Source organism: Mchenga conophoros, linkage group LG14, assembly GCF_057382185.1.
Source record: "Mchenga conophoros isolate Kocher_MC1m ecotype Shallow Benthic linkage group LG14, M_conophoros_male_GT1.1, whole genome shotgun sequence".
Lineage (NCBI taxonomy): Eukaryota > Metazoa > Chordata > Actinopteri > Cichliformes > Cichlidae > Mchenga > Mchenga conophoros.
In genome coordinates this window covers 2,327,369-2,350,075 of record NC_140539.1, presented here as the reverse complement: position 1 = coordinate 2,350,075, position 22,707 = coordinate 2,327,369, and the positions used below count along the sequence as shown (strand labels likewise).

At 40.9% G+C, this 22,707-nt stretch overlaps 1 protein-coding gene across 2 annotated transcripts; it reads right to left on the bottom strand.

Moving 5' to 3' along the window:
- Positions 1 to 156: 156 nt before the first annotated feature.
- LOC146559071 (ATP-binding cassette sub-family G member 4-like) lies at positions 157 to 21,720 on the bottom strand. 2 transcript variants are annotated; one of them, XM_085244801.1, is made up of 16 exons: positions 21,632 to 21,713; positions 20,842 to 20,978; positions 13,617 to 13,885; positions 9,576 to 9,693; positions 9,313 to 9,445; positions 9,125 to 9,175; positions 8,743 to 8,888; positions 7,582 to 7,705; positions 7,213 to 7,327; positions 6,971 to 7,092; positions 4,355 to 4,453; positions 4,071 to 4,239; positions 3,876 to 3,976; positions 3,164 to 3,322; positions 2,969 to 3,087; positions 157 to 1,608 (listed from the first exon to the last, which is right to left on the bottom strand). In XM_085244801.1, the coding sequence occupies exons 3-16, from the start codon at positions 13,870 to 13,872 to the stop codon at positions 1,383 to 1,385; spliced, it is 1,938 nt and encodes a 645-aa protein (XP_085100927.1). In that variant the 5' UTR covers positions 13,873 to 13,885; positions 20,842 to 20,978; positions 21,632 to 21,713; the 3' UTR covers positions 157 to 1,382. The 2 variants fall into 2 exon arrangements, with proteins under 2 accessions (XP_085100927.1, XP_085100926.1); XM_085244800.1 differs by lacking the exon at positions 20,842 to 20,978 and having other exon boundaries at positions 21,632 to 21,720.
- Positions 21,721 to 22,707: the final 987 nt, after the last annotated feature.

The window sequence follows — 22,707 nt, the reverse complement described above, 5'->3', positions numbered from 1 at the left end:
TACATGACTGTAGCTCAGAGTAGATCATCCAGATCTTTCTGTGGATTGTCCTTAGCCACTGTTGACACTTTAAATGCAGAATCTTAAATCTTATTTCTTGGAATTTTGATTGGATATTTCATGTTTTGTTATTAATTAAACAAAGCATCTGTCATATCAGTGTTTATTGGAAGTTTACATAGCTGTACAGAACTTTTGGCTGTTATGTGTTTCAACATGGAATGGATTAATAAACATACAAGTGGTCATAACAAAAACAGAACACAATGTAAAAAATATGAAGACACGTGCAGATTCATTAGCAGTCTTTGGTCGCTCGGTATGCTGTAATGTGCAGTCTCAACATCTGCTTTTTAAAAAAAACGTGTAATTAAAATGAAATGTGAGATAGCACCCAGATCAGTGGCATTGGTGGACGTAGAGCGGACACAAAAACAGTAATGACAGTACAGTAACTCACCTATGTAGCTTAAATACAATAATGAATTTCGTAAGGGGTGAGTATCCTGGACCAGAGATATAGTCTGCCAGAGCAGCAGCACAGTGTGGGCTAAAGCAAGATGTCAGTTCTGCTCCTGAGTCCCACCTGCTTGGCTCTAACTGAACTGCATATGCATGGAGTACTAAAGATAATAAAACATAGTGGAATATGATTAAGGCTTGTCCTCGTGATCATCACTAACAGATTTATTTAGATTCATGATTATAATGTGGAAGTACAAAAAATATCAAATTTCTTCAGGCGATCATAGCAAAGCTCAATTTACAACTATCAATATGATAAAAACCACAGCTTTGAGAAGTTAATGTTTTTAGGGCTACGGCCCAAATCCGCTCTCTCTTTCAGTGATACAAAGGCCGCGTGATTGTTGCTTTTTCACTCTTTCAGGCACATTATCAAACATCTTTAGTGCAACTTCATTTTTTTTTTTTTTTTTGGCTTACAAAAGTAAACACTCTTTTTGCATTTGAATTTCGTAAGGGGTGAGTATCCTGGACCAGAGATATACTCTGCCAGAGCAGCAGCACAGTGTGGACTAAAGCAGGATGTCAGTTCTGCTACTGAGTCCCATCTGCTTGGCTCTAAAAACTTCTGTAAGTTATAAAACGTACAGCACGTGTAGCTGAATGTGGCTCAGTCTCTGTGACATGGCTTTGTGCACACCCATTAGTTCTTGATGAGGTAAAACAGCTGTATAGTGGTTTAAAGGACTGTCACCAGCTGGCAGGAGAACACAACCAGAATTTGTTCTGTCCACTTAGCAGCAACATGTAAAATGAAATGAAACAAACTCCTACATGACGTGACAGGTTCTCTCTGCACAGGAAAGAGTCCAGAGTCTAGGGGGGGTTGTGTGTTTTGGAGATGAGCTGAAGAGAATCTATCGCTCTGACTTGACCTTGTAGCGGAGGACAAGGTAAGTGGCCAGACGTAGGATGATGAAGAAACTTCCCAGGACAATAAAATCTACATAGAGCTTTGCATCCTCCACATCTAGCAGCTGCAGAACCTCTTCAGGCTGTTGGAACTTACACACCGGCCCTGGACACTCCAGCTCTGTGCGGTTCATCCCATAGATAGACAGGAGGACCCCTTCAAAGCCATACCTACGAGAGAGACGAAGTCTTATCTGTAAACAGCCCGGTCACAATAGCTCAAATATTGCTTACTGTTTCTGTAATAAATGCGGATGACTTTGGTAATCAGGCCCAGCCATCGAGGATTTGAATGCATCTTACAAATAGTTAGCATCCTATGAATAACTTTTGGACAAAAAATGCTTGAAAGGATCAGTCAGATACTTTATAATCTAAGTGTCAGTGTCAGCGCAGGTAGACTCTGTGGAGTGGAAAGTAGTGGACCCAAATGCACGAAACGTGGAAACGGAACTGGATTTTAACAAATGGCGTGCCTTTTATTGAGGCCGAAAAACAGATAAATGAGAAACTAATCACAAAAACCTAAACCGGGAAAACGAAATACACAAAAACCAGGAATACTAGGAAATACATGAATACCTGAGACATGGACGGTTATCAGTGGATGATAAGCAGACGAACCGATGGGTAAGAAAGCAGAACACACATACACAGAGGGTAACGAGGGAAATACACAACAGAAGAAAGACACAGCTGAACCTAATCAGACACGACGAGACAGAAGAAGCAAAACAGAATAGACTCACACAGGACGCGGAACTATCACAATAAAACAGGAAACCAGAGATGCAGATTGACAGAACATAAAGAACAGAGGCAGAAACATGGGAAACAGAACCAAACCTACACTAGAGACATGACACACTAAACACGGGAGGCACAGGAACAAAACCTAAGAACTAGAAATCACTGAAACATAACCAGAAACTAACTGAAACGAAGCACATTAATAATCAAAAAGCACAAACACAGAGTCACCATGACTGCACAGAACCAGATGTAAATGTGTTAACAGTGTTTTACCATTAGTTATTTGTCCACTAATCTCCACTTATTACAGTAGGCTCAAGCATTTTGTGCTGGAGGGCAGCAGCTGGTGCTTCACTCGATGCTGCAGCAGCAAGCTTTGTGTTGCAGATTGTTTATATTTTTATGAGTGTGGTTTTTTATCCATATGAGATTGACATCCTTGTCTTAAGTTAACATGAATGACTGAAAGTGACCAAATTAAGCAAAACACTTAAGATACCAACTCTTCCAGGTTTTGGCAGCTGCTAAAGAAATAAAACATTCACAAATCATATATTAATCAGCCAAACTCAAATACTGTTAACTTCATAATCTTTGGGGCAAGAAAACATAGTTTTATAATTTTATGATTAAAGCTGAAAGTCTGCTCTTCAATCTTTTCTTAAATGCTTGATGTAAAATGTGCTGTGATGGTGTACAGACAGAAAAGCAATGTGTCATTCCTCAAAACCCTGTGGACCCGACTGAACCTGCAGCTGTTCCTCCCAGCGACACTCACCTGACATAGGAAACATAGGAGCTCCACTGCAGATACTTGGGGATTGTGTCAAAGTTGACAAAGAATCCAGAGAACAGCAGCACAGGGACAGCTGTAACAGGCCCTACAAATGTGGCTACCTGGGAGGTGTAGAGGATATACATCGTGTTACATCAGCCAAGAAAATGTGTATTAAACAATGCAAACATGCACTACCTGTAGTGAGGTGGAGGCAGCGCCAACCAACAGCCCAAGAGACTGGGCTACCAGGGCAGTGCAGGTGGACAGGGCTATGAAGAGCAGGTAGCGACTTGCCTCAGGAGGCTGCTCTGTCATCCAGTACACTATGCTGCAGTACATGATGGGGCAGATCACCTAAAATAACACGTTCATTAACTGATGTTTAGTAGAGGAACAGCGAGGACACCCTGTCACAGATGTTAAAGTGTGCTGCAGCTACACTCGCATCCAAACACAGAGCCCTCAGCTCCCGTGCCAGCCAATCACAATGACTGGAGTACTGCACAATGGTTTATTTAATAGATATAAATGTTGATGGATTTAATACAAATTAAGGTTGTACTCAATGACAATGATGGTCAGCAGGATCAAAAGTAGCTTTCCAAATCACTGTGACATTTACCTCGTTTCCATTTCAATCCATGATAACGCCCACGCATTACATCTGAGAACGTTTGAATCTGCCGCTCTACAGTGTAACCAATAACCGACACTTGGGTGACTTCTTTGACATGATGAGACCCAACAACAATGTTAGCAAACTAATCTGCTCCTACAACCTGCAAACACCATCTGCTAACACTAGAGTACAGTGTTGTGAAGCTAAGTGGATATATTTTGTTGTTTGTCAGCACTCAGGCCCTCAGTGAGTAAACCCACCAATCCAATCACAGCACTGCCAGCTCACCTGGAAGGGAATATCAGCCATGGTCTTGGCCAGGTAGTAGGCTTTCAGGCTGTACCAGTAGTTCAGATGCTCCCTCAGGAATACAGACATCTCCAGAGGAACTGCCAAAAGCCCAAAATGTTTACACACATTTATGAGATTTATCATAATAGTATCAACAGGGGAGGAAGTCCATAACCTCTCGATCATACTCACAGGTCAACACAGTAGGCATGAGTGCTCCAAACATGAGGAAGAGCATAGAGAAGAAGAGAAATCCAGTGTTGTTAAACACCCTGCTGGCATCATTGCCAATGTTGAGATAGAGCAAACCTATTAACACACCTATGCAGATGTGGGATATCACTCTGAGGTGGGTCAAAACCTGAGAATGGACGACAGCAGAGAAAGAAAACATCCATGATCAGGCTCGTTTCAGGTAAGAGCACATCTGATCTGTTCGTGACAGCTGTGATTATTGAAGCGATCCTTCCACCCACCTGGTCTCGACATACAGTTATGAAGGTTCTCTTGAAGAGGATGCAGAACTGTGTTAGCGTACTTGTGGCAAAGGTGTGGCTTTCTATGTGCCTGGCATCCTGGAAAAATGGAAGAAATGATCATCGTCAACTCAACACAAAGCATCCTGCAGTCAGAGCTGAATCAACTGGGTAAAAATAGAGCAACAGACCATTTTTATGGGTTTCTGGTATTGCCAGAACATATTGGTTCTACTTCCTGCTGTCAGTTTGTCTTTATTGACACAGCTAGCATAGTGGCCTGGTGATTAGCACCGTCGTCTCACAACAAGAAGGTCCCGAGTCTGAATCCACTGTCTGGCCTTCCTGTGGGCAGTTTGCATGTTCTCCTTGTGTCTCTGTGGATTCTCTCCAGGTACAGTTGCTGGAATTAGGTTAAACTGGTGATTCTAGGTTGTCCACAGGCGTAAATGTTTGTCAGTCTTGCTGAGTGTACCCTGCTTCCTGCCCTATGGCAGACAGGCCATAGGACCATATCAGCTGAACTCTGTGTTCTTCTGTTGGGACTTTTGAGGTCTCTGCAGGCTTTGGTAGTTCTTGGTTTTTATAGTTAGCTAAGCTCTACCCATTTCCTGCCAGCCCTTATTTTTCTAGTATGACAGGTCCCAGTTTGGGTAATGGTTTCCTGCTTTGGTTCTGAGTTTAGGAAGCAACACAATCATCCAGAGAAACAGAAATGGACACAGCTAAGCTAAACTGTTAATGTGAAAGGACTGTAAATCAATCTAAGACTAAATGGCGAATGCCTTGATGCAGTGGGGCAGGGCCACATTCTTGTGGTTGGCAGGGCACAGCAATGGTTCAGAGGAGTTTGATTTAATTTTAAATGTAATTTTAAAACAGCAGTACAAACACTGAGAGATCTGCTGAGCATTGGTGCTGCATGTTTTCTGGTCATCCTGGAGAAGAAGTACCTGTGTTTATTGCACTGAATCACCCTCGTTTCAGTCATGACCACTAAGCTCCAGGAGTTTCTCGTCTAGGAACAGGTACTGCAGGAGCAAACTGCACCTAATGCACCCCACTCAGATAATGGTCAACATGGTTCTTTAAACTCTGTTGTAGTGATGTGTCGGTCACGAACGAAATGGCTCTTAGAGCCGGCTCCTTATCGCAAGCCGTGGGTTTTTTTTTCTTTCTTTCTCTCTCTCTCTCTCTCTCTCTTTTTTCCCGCTTCACTCCACAGCGAGCCTTGTGCTTTACGCTGAGCAGAGGGGGGAGGGGCGTTAGTTACACTCAGTAGCTCAGGAACAGAGCAGGAGGGAGAGAGAGAGAGAGCCAGGGACAACAACATCACATAAGAAAGGTATAGTAATCATCCACAACTATTTTCAGTAGCAGATGATAAAGGATTCAGAAAGTTTATTCATGCAGGCCCATATGACAGAGAATATGCATGTTCTTTTTGTTTTCATATTATAATTTATATTTAATTGTGTTGTGGTTTGCAGTGTTTTGTGTTGTTTCATTTTAAATTTGTTTAAAAAGAAAAAGCTGAACATTTAAATAGTTAAAAGTTGAAATGTGAATAGTTGGTTTTTGTATTATATGATTTATTTATTACATTTTATGTGGAGTGAATAAATAAAAGTATATTTACGGTGGCCCCTACAGACAAAACACGTAAAAACTCCAAAACACGTACAAACACAACAGAAGTGCTCCAGGATGCTAGGGGGCAGTGTTGAGCTTTGTTACCTCGTGGCTACACAAGCCAGGAAGTACCAACGACCGGATTTGGTGTGTGGTAGTAACAGGTAAATGAACATATTTTAAATTATTTGAATATATATAAGTGCCTGTGTATAAATACACAAACAATACACACATGCTTTCAGTTGTGTAATTTAAGTGATCTAGTAGCTCTGCTTTGGAAGTTCAGTTAATGCTAGAAATGTGTTTTGGAGTTTGTACGTGTTTTGTCTCTAGGGGCCACCGTATATATTTATATGTAAACATATATAAATAAAACCACTTTTTTTTTAACTTTAGTAATTCCTTTTGTGCATAATTTTATATTATTGTTAATAATAAATTAATTAAAGCAACAAAACAACTTGAAGAGCCAGTTCGGAGCCAAAAGAGTCGGTTCTCTAAAAAGAGCCGGAAATCCCATCACTACTCTGTTGCAAATAATCCTCTCCTTCCAGAACAAGCGTCAGCATGTGGTTCTGCTATGGAGGACTGGGTGGAAGAGATCAGGGACTTGTAGATCGGGCTAATTTTATTTATGATTTGGGCAGTGGGAATCTGTCTTCTAGATTGTTATAGCACCTCCATGCCGCTCCCCACTGGTTGTTGCTGCCTTTCAGCCTTCAGGAGCCCCCCCAAGAGTCTGAAGGCACTCTTGGGGGGGCTGTCCGCTCCAGCAAAATACCCTCACTGATAATACTGTGAGTAATAAAATAAATCAATAAAACAAAACGATTGACAAGAAGAGCGTACAGAGACTCTATAGTGTTCGTCTTGGTAGGGCAATATGTCCTAGCAAGTTTCTTCCTTGCTCGATGGCACTGCTGTCACTGTAACTTCTCTGCAGCACACTCTCCCATGTGTGGAATAGCATCTGTTACTTACAACGGGGCAGATTGTTGCACAGACTGATTGATTCTTCTCCTCTAAAGCACACATTCCACCTTGGACTGCTTCAAACAGCACCGGGTTCAGGTCTCCATACTCTCCTGATGCCACTTCAATGACTGAATCACAAGCAAAAGCAGAAAGACGTGAACAGAATGAACTCCCTGGAAATGCTGCTATCATGCAGAAAAGTTGGGGAACATGAACTAGCAATAACAGGTACTGTAAGGTGAACATACTGAAGTCTGCAGGGTTGTGGTAGGTAGGACAGTAGAGGCCGAGCGTCTTCAGATAGGGTATGAGGTAAGGGACGGTGCCTTTGTAGATGCACTGTCCCTGACTGAGGATGTAAAGCTGTGGAGCAAAAACATTCAGGTTTGACAAAAAGCAGCCTCTACAGAAGCTTACAGAACTGCAACTTATTTTTCTTTACATGGCAGTGGTGTATATTAAAAGGTGGAGATAGCTATGGATGATATCACCCACTGGTTCTCAGACACTTGGCTCCAAATACCAACATGGTGGCAGCCAAAACAATACGCTGAGGTTTCAAAATACAGCGTCTATGCTTCTGTCCATTATTTCCTCCTTCATTGGCAGATACACACCTTGTCAAACATCTCAAACAGTTTGGCACTGGGCTGGTGAATAGTGCAGATGATGGTACGCCCGCCCTGTGCCAGAGAACGCATTAGGGACACCACCTGGTAGCATGACACGCTGTCTAAGCCACTTAAAACACAGAGACAAGATCCATGAATACCGGTCTAAAAGAAACGGAAGAGTAGACAAATCACAATGACTTGCAGATTCACTGTGTCACATAAGAGTTTAGCTAAACATGAGAAAGCTTGAGGATGATATCTCTCTATTAAAAAAATCTGTCGTTATTGTATCAGCTTAGTAATTTTGGAAACATGTTTTCTCAGTTGTCTGCAGATTTTAAAGGAAACGGACACACTAATGATACACTACCATACAGGATGTACACCGTTTAGGCTCCGTCCTACAACCAGAAAACGTGGCTTTATGTAAAAACTGGAAAACTGCAAAAAATAACATAATTAATACATAAAGTAAAATAACTGTATGATTTTAATTGTTAATCTGTTAAATTTAGATAAGTCTATAAACCTTAAAGCTCCCACATAAATGTTACTATAATGGCTAGCCATAGCGGCTAGCTGCTACCATGTTGGTTCATGTTGCTATCAGCTAACTGCTAATAGTTTGACAACTAAAGCTAATGCTCTTGTTGCTGTTTACAACATCAGTGTTTTTCTTACATTTCTGTAATTGTTATTGAAGCTGCTGAAATGCACCGAATGGTTCTCTGGATAAAAGTTTATATGAGAAAAATCTAAGAATCCGAAACACAAACATGTGTAATGTTAGTTGAGAGGCTGGAAGACTGGATACCAAAATTGTACTAAGAGCTGGAATGCTAACAGCAACCTTTTGAAGTGCTGAATCTAATAAGCTATTGTGTAAAACTGTCGGAAGCTCAGGTCTGCACACAAAGATGAAGGAAAGTACTGACATTTCATCTGTATTTGAAAATGTCTCGAGCAGCAGCTGCATTTGATATAAAGAAACATGACGAGAGAGAGAGGTGCGATTTAAAACCAGGTATTCCAGTTCTGACACTCACTGAGTCTTTGAACCAGCAGTCAACTATCAGCATGTGATTTTATGGAAGCACATCTCACATAATAAAAAGATATAATTTAGGTATACAATCGGCAACACATCATCTCCTCCCCGTTCACCTGGTGGGCTCATCAAAGAACATGACTGGAGGATTGTTAACCAGTTCGAGGGCGATGGCCAGACGTTTACACTGACCACCTGACAGTGAGCTGGTACGAGTGTGGGCGCAGTCAAGGAGCCCTAAAGCAGTCAGAATCTCGTTCACCTGAACAGAGAAGAGAGAAAGGCACAGTGCCGGATTTCACTGATTATCAAAGCACCAATAAAAAATGTCTTCTTTATATTTATATCTAAACAGGGAGAAAAAACATGAAAATGCTCGGCAGGAATAAGAATGTGGTGCTACATAACAAAATAGATGGTGAGTAATAAAATACTGCTTGTGGACATTATGAGTAAACTGGCTGGTTCAGTTTACAGCGCATGGTAAACTGCTCTCACCAGTTCCTTCTTCACATCCATAGTTTCATCCAGCTTTAAGTTGGCTGAAACCTGAGCAAAGAGAAAGTAGATCGCATTAACGTAATCACAAGCTAAAAAAAGCTACGAAACAAAACACAAAGCCAGGTTCAGATGCTACACAAAAGCAACGCTTCAAAATGTGCTCCGAGGCTGAGTTTACGGCTCACCATCATGGCCTCCCTGGCAGTGAGGTGTGGCAGCAGCATGTCTTCCTGCATGATGTAGCAGGACATTTTCCTGAAGGTCCTCAGGTCCCTGGGTTTCCCATTTACCAGGATCTGACCCTTCATCCCTGTTTCCCTGAGCAGCACGAAGGACAGATACCAAACATTTCACTGCCCAGACAAACTTTATTAATTAACTACACCTTATGTTTGTACCACACAGGCCTCATTTATGTCATCATAACTGTATCAGAGAGTCGGCTCACCTGTACCCTGCTAGAATGTTCATCAGGGTGGACTTCCCTGCCCCCGATGGTCCCATGATCCCTATAAGCTCTCTGCTGCAGAACCTTCCTGACAGGCACTTTAATAAGGCTTTGAAACCTGCAAATAAGTGACAGGGTATTCATGGGAATGAGCAGTGATATTATATTACTCCACAAGAACAAACTTTATGTAAGCATAATGCAAATACTCATGTTAAATAGGAGCTACTAGTTCCAAAAAAAGCCACTTGGAATAAAAGACTTCACCACTGCCCCCATCACCGAACAGAGCAGGAGTCCGTGAACACATATGACACAGATGAAAGTCAGTCTTGGGGCAGAGGAGGGTTGTAAAGTGGTTTGTAGATGCACAGCAACTGTGGCTAAATAACATAAATATTGAGTCCTCAATTAAACATGCATAGAAGGGTTTCCACTGAGATGTGAGCTGGTGGGGCCAAGTGTTCCCCACTGTGTTACAAGCCGGGGCATGAGAGGATCCCTACTTTCCCTAAACACCAGGGGCAAGCAGGGACAAGAAATGAAACTGTTCAGTTAGCTAACATATCCTATTTTTCTGCTGCTCTGTTCATCATTTAACACGTATAGGAACTGCTTAAAACTTTAAAAGAAATGTAAGCACAGGGGGAAATGTTTTGAGCTAATACAACAAGGTAAGAATTTGAGGTTCAATATTCCACCTTCCACTGATTATAACATAATTATAAAATAATGTCTTCAGAGCTACAGTCGCACATTATTCTCTACTAGAAGTGGCTCATATGGAATAATATTAATACATGTCTGACAGTAAAACTGACCAGTAAATTCAGCTGGCAGATGCATCAACACTTACAGTACAAATATGGTTGGTTAAAGTGGATGAATGTCCTCTGCACTTTGGGATGGTGATGACTGATGATCCCCAGTAAACTTCCCACACTCCCAACTCTGGATTCACCGGGGTCACATTTTCTGAGAGGTTGATAAATGCTTTTCCCACTACACAATCTGACAGCCTCAAACACATTGTAAGTAACAGTTGCCTCAAGGCGCTTAATTTTAGGTCCAAGTTATAATGAATCTGAGATTGTTGTACAAATGAGCAGTAAAAACTGGCCCTTGCTTTTGACAGTAAGCTGTTATATTACAGTAGACTGTGCAGAATCACGTGTCAATGTCAAGTTTACCAGCATCAACATGGAGCACCAACTATGCTGTGGGTGAGGGTGGTTGTTTATGGTTCCTTATACAAGTCTCTCATAATTTAAAACAATTCTTCGATGTCTTCTAGTTTATGGCTGAAGTGATTATTGAGTGTTTTTGCTTTCATATGTGTTTCTCTCTGCTTTCTGAGTCTCTATACTAGTTTTTGAGCCATTTTCACTCACTATGTATTAATAGACCTCTCTGCATTGAATCATATCTGTTATTAACCTCTGTCTCTCTTCCACAGCATGTCTTTATCCTGTCTTCCTTCTCTCACCCCAACCAATCACAGCAGATGGCCCCGCCCCTCCCTGAGCCTGGTTCTGCCGGAGGTTTCTTCCTGTTAAAAGGGAGTTTTTCCTTCCCACTGTCGCCAAAGTGCTGCTCATAGGGGGTCATATGATTGTTGCTCTGCATGTATTGTTATAGGGTCTACCTTACAAGTCTTAAGGTGACAGTTGTTGTGATTTGGCGCTGTATAAATAAAATTGAATTGAATTGAATTTCATAATACCTTGGTTTCTTTCTAATTTTATTAATTTATTCTAGTATCCGCGGCACCATTTTTAGTGCGTGTTCCCTTAGTAAAGCTGTGACGTTGTCTTGTTATTCAGACAGATTTCTGGTTATGAGTTTGCGATCCCTGACTTTTCAGCAATCCACAGGACACTGAGCAGCACATCCCCAGTGTTATTGTTATCTGTGTCATCTTAAAATTCCTTATCTCTGTGTTCTGTAAAGCTTGTCATAAGTCTAAAGAGTGCATTTTCTTTATATTGCCCAGAAGTAAAGTTAATTAAACAACTCATGTGTTTTGTGTCTGTTTGAGTTCAAAGTTAAAAAATCATCAATCTTAAAAGGAACTCTCTGACTTACTGATTAGAAAATGAATTGTTTTGTTTTGGATGAAAATGTCTCTCTCTCTCTGGGTGGGGGTGAGTAAGGTGTACTGGGAGGCCAGGCATCCAGCAAAGACAAAGGTCGCAAAGGAAATGGCCTGCTGTCAGTTATATGTGAGGCCGGACACCAAAGAAGGAGAGAAGGACTTGTATTCATTGGCTGGAAAAGATGTGCAGCTTGTTTGGATGTTTAAGGATACAAATGGAAATGTAATAACACGTGAAGAGAGGCTGCTTAGAAATACAAGGAGGGCTTCAAGGAGCTGATGGTAAATGGCCTGTATTTGCATAGCGCTTAGCTGATGAATGTAGAACATAAGACAGGAAGAAAGATGTGCATTAAGACACGACCTGCCTGGACAAATGACCAACAAACTTTTGTACGAGTGTTAAAGACTGGTGGTGCAAATATTCTTGAGTGAGGTTGGTTCAGGAATCTTGCATTCAATCATAAATTCAGTATCAGATCTAAAAGTTAAGGCAGTGCATGCAAGAAAATCAAATACACATAACTTTTTATTTGTACTGACTAAAGTACATGCAGTAATAGCCACAGCATCTGTGTGTTAGTCTCTGTGAGCGATGTATGGTATGGATTGATCGGGGGTGTGAACAGGGTGGATCGTGGGGAGGGCAGCGTGTCAGAAACAATCAGCCTCGCCTCCTCTGTGTGACGGGGAAATAAGAAAAATCAGTAGCGATCAGGGTTACAACAGCTGGAAGCACACACTGCTGTCAGTGAATGTGTCAACGTTTCATCTTCTGGTGATTCAGTCGCAAAGAAACACACGAGAGAAATATTAGTGAAAAATGATTTTTTTTGTCAGCTGCAGAAAGCAGATAAACGTCCTGCCCAAATAAAGAGTCATAATTTACCCACGATGTGTGTTATTGTAGGCTATACCGCTGGCAACAAAATATTAACAGTTTAAATGAGTCTGCAAAACTACAGGAAATCATTGTCATTTATAACATGTGGAGGGTAGACCTCGTGCTGTGTTTGAGCCAGTGTCATCAAAAACGTGAGGAGACATACCCGTGACTGCACTGCACCTCATGCATCTTAAAGCTGACAGGCAAGGAGAATGATTTGTGTACCTGAGTATCACTACAATGCACAAAACTACTGAGCAGCCCATTATGACACAACCAAATCCAGTTATGTGTTTTCTATATATTAAATAATATAGATGCCTCTGCAGCATGACTGACAAGCTTACACAATACATTCAGAAACCTTCCCACCTAAACTGAAAGACTGAGTGCAGATTTAAACCACTTATTAATTATTTCTGTCAGCGTTGCAAAACCGTTATTTCCACATCTCCAGTATCAAATGTGAAACGTGCACCCTGCCGTTTACTGTGCAGCATGAATGCGCTGCACAGCAAACAGAGAAGACACAGGCCAGAGATTTCCTAACACTTTATGTCAGAGGCGCCTTTTAAGCCTGAAGGCAGCAAATATTTAACACACAGCGCGGTGACAAAAGCTGAATGACTGAATGGAGAAACAGAGAATGATTCCACATGAGCCGAGCGTTCACCGACTGAAGCAAACACAGACTTTACTTGGGTGAACACCCACCGATACTGATGTTGGTCCAAGTTTATTTTTGTTTTTGACATCCATTAAATAACTCTTATTATTTAATTTTATTATTATTAGTTTGAAGAAGTACTACCGTGTCCATCTACTGTGATGTCTCCCGCTTAGAAACAATGAATGATCTAGCTGTTCTCGACTTTTTAAGCATTGTGCTAGCTCGCTGTCTCTGGGAACACTTTTAGATACATGCGGTTTATTTTGGGGTTCATCCATCCACACATCTACTGTCTCGTGTCTTGATTTTGCCTTTTCACAGTATCTTTACTCAGTTAGAAACTGGTTAAAGTGGAAAGCTGTATATAAAGGATGGTTAGAAGTCTGTTACCTCTCCTCCTCCAGCACGGTCCCTCCCGAATGGTGTAGGAGATGTTGATGAACTCCAGGTCAACAGCTGAGCGTCGGGGTAGGTGGGTGAATCGCTGTGCCTCAGTGATCTGGTTCTCAACCTTCTTCAGGTGGGTCAGCATGGATACCTCCTGTTGTGGCTGAGGCTGAGCAGCAGGCTGGCTGTCACCATTACATATGACCACCTCCTCCATAGGGAGGCTAACAGAGTCAAGTTCCAGTGCCTTATTATCCATATTAGATCACAGACTGTGGGTGGAGGAGTGTGGGGAGGAAAGAGACGAGACAAAAAGGAGAAGGGAGGTCATTCACGGTTCAACGGTCTAATTTTACAGGTGAGGTTTTGTGCTTGAGTTAAGTTATCTATCAACGCTGAAACAACAGAACAGCAGAGAAGCTGAGCCAGCGAGCAGCTCTGCTCAGAACAGAGACGATGTTTTTGCCCTTTTCACTGCTGGCTTGCACACTGTTTCAGTTTCCCATCCACACTGCTGTGAATTATGAGGCCAGCAACCAGCTAAAAATAGGCCGACCAATTCATGAAACGTTATTGGTGCTTAGGCAACAAGGCCTACCTGGATAGGGTCAGGTAAAAAAATAAATCAGCGATGTTATACCACAGAAATGTACCTGGTTAGGTTTACATCAGGACTTGTGTCATAATCCATAGTAAACCTGTATGTTAAAGGAGCATGTTGGGAGTGACAGCCACTAACGCCACTGCACCAACACAAGTCACAACATGGCACAAACACAGCACTGGAAGCATTCTTCTGATGATGTCATTCCAAACATCTGAGGTTGTATAATGTTCATTATTTATAAAGATTTGCTTTATGTGAATGGGTTACATTTAATTAGGCATAGAGATATAATTATGACTGAGCCTGGAATATCATCTACAAGAGAGTTAAAAAAAATTGAATATGCATCAGAGAGCAGGGCCAGGGAGTCTTCCTCTTCCTCCTCACATGTATTCATCATCAAAAAATGGGGAAAAACAGAAGTCAGAACATGCTGTGGAAGAGAGACAGAGGTTAATAACAGATATGATTCAATGCAGAGAGGTCTGTTAACACATAGTGAGTGAGAAAGGTGACTGGAAAGGAAAAACTCAATGCATCATGGGAATCCCCGGCAGCCTACGTCTATCGCAGCATAACTAAGGGAGGATTCAGGGTCACCTGGTCCAGCACTAACTATATGCTTTAGCAAAAAGGAAAGTTTGAAGCCTAACCTTGAAAGTAGAGATAGTGTCTGTCTCCTGAATCCAAACTGGAAGCTGGTTCCACAGAAGAGGGGCCTGAAAACTGAAGGCTCTCCCTCCCATTCTACTTTTAAATACTCTAGGAACAACAAGTAGGCCTGCAGAGCGAGAGCGAAGTGCTCTAATAGGGTGATATGGTACTACAAGGTCATTAAGATAAGATGTGTCTGAAAAGTAAGAGTGTGTCCAAAAACTTTGCTCCAAAACTCTGAAACAGCTCGCCACCCTCTCTTTTGCACCCTGTAACGTCCCTAAAAGTTAATGTGTGCGTTCCGGCTCTGCTTTGAGTTTTGTTGTTTCACAGGTTCGCGTGTGTGTGTTCATTCTTGCACAAGCTTTGATTAAGTAATTTCTTTATTTCTTTATTTGTTGAGATCCCTGTATTAATTAGGGGCTGATTTCTTGCTCTGAAAAGCACTAATAAATAAATGTTACTTGCTAGGTTATATACTGCTAAGTATTTCTTTGTAAATACTTTAATTTTACGTAAAGTACATGGAAATTCAATTTAATTCTAAGGAAATTAAAGCCTTAGTCCTGAGCGGTGTTATAAAATGTTATTAATAATATTATTAATGCTTCAGGTTCAGCAAGAGGATACTGATAGTTTGCAATCAGTATGAATTTTGTATTTGTAGCAGCTAACAATTAGTATGATCTATTAATCTCTCAGGTTTATATTTTATTAATACTTTCAGTCTTTTGATCTATGTAATGTGATGCAATTAATGTTCCATTTTAATGTTGAAGTTAACTAATCTATGAGTTGTGTTTTTTTAAAGTCCATTTCCCCAAACGCGAGAATCACACAGAAATAATAAAAAAAAATGATGGTTAGTAACAAAGACTGTCTCATCCACTTGGTTTATATCAATCTGTCTTCTCAACATTGACACTCATGCAAATTAGAAATGTCAGGTGATTATTTTAATACTTGCTCTTCCAGGCAGTGATGTTGATCCAGTCTGCAGCACGTATAAAATGCCTGTAATTCCACTTCCTCTCCACTATCAGTTATAACATAAATTACATCCTGGTTGTTCTTCAAAGTTTCATGAGCAGGTTGCTTTATATTAATCATATCATTTCCTTTTGATGCATTTCAGCCCATGATGAATTATATCTTTGTGTTAAAGTTAAGATAATCCCGGGATCTGTAACAACAACAAGTTCTGGATCACAACAAGTGTCAACATTTCTTTTAATTTTCATGTCATCTCTACAGAGGAAATTTCATGAAACACTGTAGTATCTAAAAACTACGCTGCAGATAAACAGTGACTCCCAAAGTATCCAAAACTAATACGAGGGTTTCTTCCTGCTACAGTAGGTGTCACCATGGCAACTGACTGGTGAAAAAAACACCACCCACAACTGGTAACAATGGGTGCTTATGAGCTGGCGTTCATCCCCATGGTAACCAAAGGAGGTGATGCTGAAGACGAGAGACCACAAAATCAGCACTTACTGATTTCCTACATAATGAATTTATCGACCAATCAGTTCCAAGAATTATTAGATTAACCGTGTTCCTATTTTTTACCTGTTGGCTACATTCAGTTAAGTTTTATTTATCTGGTGCAGTTGCTTCAGCCTGTATCATGTTTTTAACCTCTCGATATTTTTCTGATATTATAGTTTGTAAAATCAGCTCCTCGGCTGCTGGTAGACCGTTCTATGACCGGGTTAGGTTAATTAGGTTCTGCCAAAAACCCGCCCTTTGATCTGAACACCACATTAGGAATATTGTAACTTATTGGGAAACCCTGGGCTGAGTGACCAGTTGATAAACACCTTTATGTGACCACATGATTCCTGATGTTAATGAAGCCGTATCCAGAAAAAGAAAATATATGTATGCTGAACTTGCTTTGTAGTACATGTACTTGGAGAGCTACGTCATGTCAACAACAGGTTTCCTGTGTAGTTTGAAGTAAGTGCCCAGTTTTGATTAGTTATCTGTGGACAACAAGGAATACCCACACTATCCTAGAAAGGTATTACAGCAAGACTGTAACGTTCATTTTTTCCACTACCAAATTTGTTTTATTGGATTGTTGATCCAATTCCCCTTCATATGGTTTAGTGCAGTGGTTCCCAACCCCGGGGCCACGGACCGGTATCAGTCGTTTGGTACCGGGCCGTGAGAGTTGAGGCTTGGGTGTGAAATCTATGGTTTTCAGGATTTTTATCGGTTTTTAGCTTTAACTTGGTTTCCCTGGGTCTTTTCTCGTGTGTTATGAATAAATCTTCTTCTTTTTTTTACCGGTACTAGTTTGTATTTATCTGCGACACCTTAAAGGCCGGTCTGAGGAACGCGAAAGGAGACCTTCGGCGTTCTTATGGTACGCGGCGGGTTATGGCTGGAATCCAGTGCAATGACGCTCCCGCGGTAATAGACGTTCCAGCCCTGTATTCCAGCCCTAAACCTAACCTTATCCCTAGCCCTGACCATAACCTTATTCCTGACCTTAACCAGGACTTTAATGATGTTAAATAGCGTGTTTCTAAGCGATTTGAAGAATAAGAGCGAACATGTGTAGGTTCAGTCCAGACGGTTCTCATATTTCCTCTTTTTCCGAGGTCGTCATTTAGGAACGTGGTGGGTAGCCGAAAACGTAATATGGTGACGATTTGTCACCTAGCGTAAAATGTTACGCTTTGGGAGTGAGAACGGGTTGGTTACTCCTAAGACGGTTGGCTGCTTTACTGAATACTGCTTCATATTTCCAACTGATATTGCTTTTGTTCAGTTTTGTACATAATGCATCGCTATTCTAAAACACACCAGGACTCACATTAGCCAGAACGTTTTTGATTTCACCATTCAAAAACCTGAAGTACAACGCTGCCTCTGACTGTCTCCCATTCATTAAGCCAAGTATAAAACAAGACATGGCTTGTATGTTTCTTCAGTAAGATGTAGAAGTATTGCTGTTGTGCTCTGAAGTATTACTTGAGGAGCGCAAAAGCTATTGATTTAATCAGTGACAACTGATAATTCAGTATAACTAAGTTGGAAATGTCCTGAATAGATTTTCTTGTGATTATTAGTTCATTAGTCTAGATTAAATGTAAACATCTGTACATTTCATGGGAAAAGACAGCTTAGGCACGACCAGCGTCACACAAAACCCACTTCTACTATCCATGCAGAACTTTAAGCAGCAGAAATATGCAATCTCCTGACGTGACTAATGATCACTGAAACTGAGATACGTCTAATCTACTTTGTTCTGCACACACAACTGTAAAAATGGTTCCCAAGTCTGAGGTGGTACAGTAATTTGTCCTTTTTGAGACAGAAGCCTCATTTAATCACTCATGGGGTTCTTAATCCGCTTGGGGATTAAAATGAACTTTCTTTTATTTCCTTGATCTGCAGGAGGGGCTGTAGTTACTGCCTTGGGAAAAATCTGCAGAGTCAGGCACACTACCAAGCACCCAACCGAGGTAACGTATGGGAATCGACTGCTCCTCTACGTGCCTTCCACGCACATGGGAGAAACCAGAGGTCTTGGTGTCAAAGGGTACAAATGAGAAATGAGACATGTTATGTATGCCAACGTGTCACGAGTCAGCTTGGATGGTCCTGTACCGCTCTGGAGAGAGGGAAGGTCCACGGAGGGAAGAGAGGATAAGGAAAGAACTCCATGACCTGGGATTAGACTGCTTTAGATTATCTACTGTACTGCTGTTACACTTTTTTCTGACTCCAAGGCTTACAGTTAGATGAAATAACTCTCGCTCTGCAGGCCTACTTGTTGTTCCTAGAGTATTTAAAAGTAGAATGGGAGGCAGAGCCTTCAGTTTTCAGGCCCCTCTTCTGTGGAACCAGCTTCCAGTTTGGATTCAGGAGACGGACACTATCTCTACTTTCAAGATTAGGCTTCAAACCTTCCATTTGATAATGCCTGTAGTTATGCATTATCAAAACCCTTTCCTAGAGTCTCCTGTCTGTACCACATAATTTCTCTAAAAACTCTACTTTCAGGATGTTCCACTTTATTCATGCTTTGTTAGCCTTTGGCTTTGTTATAGCTTCAAGGTGACAATTTTTTGACTCACCATTCAAAAGCATGTGTGGAGCACGAAAAAACAGTAATCAAAGTCTCTAATCAATGATATACATAAGTGAAAAGTACACAAGTATCTTTTCTTTGTAGGAAAACTCATATCTTTAATAACACTCCAATAAGTGTCAGTGAATTTGTTTTGAGCTGGTCTACTGTAGTCTGCTTTTGTTGCCTTGAGATTGCAGGTTAAATCTAAGTGGTTTTTCCTCCACGTGCTGGTCCTTCTGACCCCGGGATGATGGATTGCCTAGTTGGCGTTGATGAACCTTGTTCTGCTAATGAGAACTTTCAGCAGGTGAGGACTGCCTCATGCGCCGCTGCACTGAGAACGAGGTGAAGTACACCTACACGATGAGAAACTCACTGGAGAGAAAGACTTTTTATATGTATCGGGAAACAAATCACACCAACAACTGTCTAAAAATAATTTGTATTATAATATTAAGGAGACAATCAGATGACCAAGGACTTAGCAACAGCGAGAAGTAAAAACTCTTTTAACTGTGAGAAACGTGCAGCCACAGCAGGTTCAGAGACGGACTTTTCATACTTGAGAGGAAACAGACAGACAGATGGTTTAACTGATTTTTATCATTGGGCTTCATGGATAAACACAACTGGGTATCACCTGCATAGCAATGCAAAGCAATGACAAAGTTTGGTGTGTTCTGTAATAATAATGTTTAAGGAAGTAAGAAGTAATGTAAAAAGTGCAGGTCCCAGCACAGAACCTTGTGGAATCCCATGACTAACATTTGCACTCATGAAAAATTGTGTGTGGTTGTTTTTAAGCACACGACACTTCCAACACCCATGAACACCACTACAACCACACATACAGAGAGAGAGACCCAAAGAACCAAATAGTGGTGCAAACACATAAACAGACTCGAAACATAAAGAAATTGAAAATGACAACAAAGAGAACAAAACAACAACAAACTGAATCAAACAGTGATGGAGAAATGACCGCAGCAAAGCTGGATCTGTTTGCCTCATAATCCATCCACATCTCACACAAGCAGATCAACCCATTAAAAATAAATAAAGCTTTTAATACATGGCATTACACTTGAGCCAACGAGCATTGTAACACCCATCTGTGGTTGAAATGCCAAAGTACTTGTACTATTGCTCCTGTCTCCTACAAGCAGACATATTTTCTACCAGGGCTGATTAAAGGATCTGAGTTCTCTTTTTTAAAAATGTAAGACTTGCAATTAAAGATATCAAAACTTTAGTGGATAAAAATGTCACTTTCTATACAGTAAGGATAGCTCGCATTATTGCACATGAACAAGTCGTCGAAGAGAAAGGAAAGAGTACTACTAAAAAAGCCACAACAGCTTTTCTGTGTGTTGCATCTCTGTGAAATATGACAGATCCTTACATCTGCTGGAAAAACAGGATTTCTCTTTGGAACTTAAACATGGTCGGATTGTTCTGCTAAAGCTTATAGTAGAGCAGGCTGTTCTTACATGACATGAGAACAGTGACCATAAGGATAAGTTCCAACCCAAGAAAGTATGTTAATACTACTGGTCTCCCATGACTTTGAAAGAATGAGAACTAAATCACTGAAAAGGCTTTGGCTGAGAAAAAAAACATGAAAGCTTGTGCACATTCCTACAGTTACAGCACAGAGAGGCTGATAAGCTATAATAATTTTTACATGTAGGGACTTGAAATTATTTGAGTGAAAACATGAATATGAATCTTCTTTTTTCTTCCTGTAATATGAGAAAATTCAGCTAATCAATTTACTTCTAAGAAAACTTGTTTTCTTTCAGGGCTTCACTTCAGTTTTTACCCAACAGTTCATGTTTGAGCTGCTTTTCCATCCATATCCGTCTTACACTTACCCAATTCAGGGTTGCAGGAGCGCTGCAATTTCACTAAGATTGAGTTCAAATATTCTTCCACCAGTTTTCCTTTCTGTACTTGCATTTCAGTTGCAGATTCAGACAAGTCAGTGTTTAGCTTCCATCTATGATTTTAGCTGAAACACATTAATGAACAAAATATACATCTTATTTTGAAAGTTGTATCCAAGTTTGCATTACTTCCCTGATTAGTACATCCTTGCTGAGCAACATGTTAGCATAACTGCAATTATTGTAAGCAGGAGTAATAAAAATACATAAACTGTGTTTTCATACGTTTTGATTTTCTTTAAATGTTTCTGACCAGGTTTGACTCTAAATGCAGAGTCGGTGTACAAACCGATGCAGCTTAAATTCATGGTAAGGCATCAATAAACCACAATATGTTATTCAATGAAGAGAAATCACCTGACATGCCACTGATACACAGGTATCGTCAGCTTGTTGTCTGTAGATGCAAATCATTAAATATACTAAAATTTTTGTAACAGGCTTTGTTGTAGAACAAAATCTGCTTATTGTCACTAATGTTAGCTATTGATTATGTTAGACACAGGTTAGCTTTATGAAGCAAGATAAAACTGTCATTTTTGGCTAGGCCCATTCAAAATACAATGCTCTAGCTAAATGTTACACAATACCAACCCGGTTCAAAAAGACATTTTAAGTATTTTAAGTAAGCTTTAATATAAAGAGTGCAACACAGATTAAGACATGGGCAGCCTGTCAGCAGGAGACACGGAGAGAAGAGGGCAAACAAAAAGCTTACAATGACTGCTGTCGGGTGACTGTCCTTCTCGGTGTCTGTCAGTATGTTGTTATCTCTCCGGCTGCAGCATCCACTACCAAACACCTTCCAGTCTGCCGCATCTACAGCATCTCTGCACGCTGAGCAGGGCAGAGCAGACTGGGAGGGGCGGGGTGGGGCCTGGTGAACTGATGGAGGAGGGACACTGGATCTGACAGGGGAGGAAAATTCTCCTTTACTTCGTAGAAACGTGGATTTCTGCATTTCTAAGCTTTATCATGAGAGACAGGTGCCGGCTTATGTTTCTGTAACCCACATTTCCAAAGCCTGTAGCCTTATTTTACACTAACCCCTGCTTCACAATGTGCAAAGTGAAGTCATTGGGAAGGTAAAGAGATGATTTAAAGATGATTTATGGTATTTGCAGGTCCTGCTGAACACTAAACAGTAGTAGCCTGTAACTGTGCAGCCTACGTATAATGTAGAGATACAGCAGATGCCACCGTATCTACTGAGTGAAAGTCAAGGATGGGAATTTTTCAGAGTCTTCAAAGATGTGACAAGTACAGCAACAATGGATAGTCTTAAAATCAAGAAATCATTATCTAAAAAGTGCATTTTGTATTTACTCAGGTTATCTTTGCCTAATATTAAAATTTGCTTGATGATCTGAAATGTGAGTGTGACAAATGTGCAAAAAGAAAGAAAGAAAGTGTCAAATACCTTTTCACAGCACATCCCTCTCTACCTGGGACATGCCCTGAACACACCTGGTGTCAAACAGGGACGACGGGGCCCTTCAGACGTGTTGCTTCACTCCCAACAGTGACGAGATTTAAACACAACAGAAAAAAAGGCGACTTGCAAAGAGACATTTTGAAAACCTGTGTTTACAAAGTGAATGAAAACTTTATTGACTGAGTCAATTTCAGGTGAGAAGTTGCATTTCCACACTCTGCAGTTAAGATTTGTTTTCAACACCGTCATACAAAGGACGCACCAGGAAAATGACTAAGGCTTCCCCTAAAAAGAAGCGAATACTGAGAGATTAGCTCATTTTTGATAGGAGCAAGCTATGCAAGCAGTCATTGTTGCTG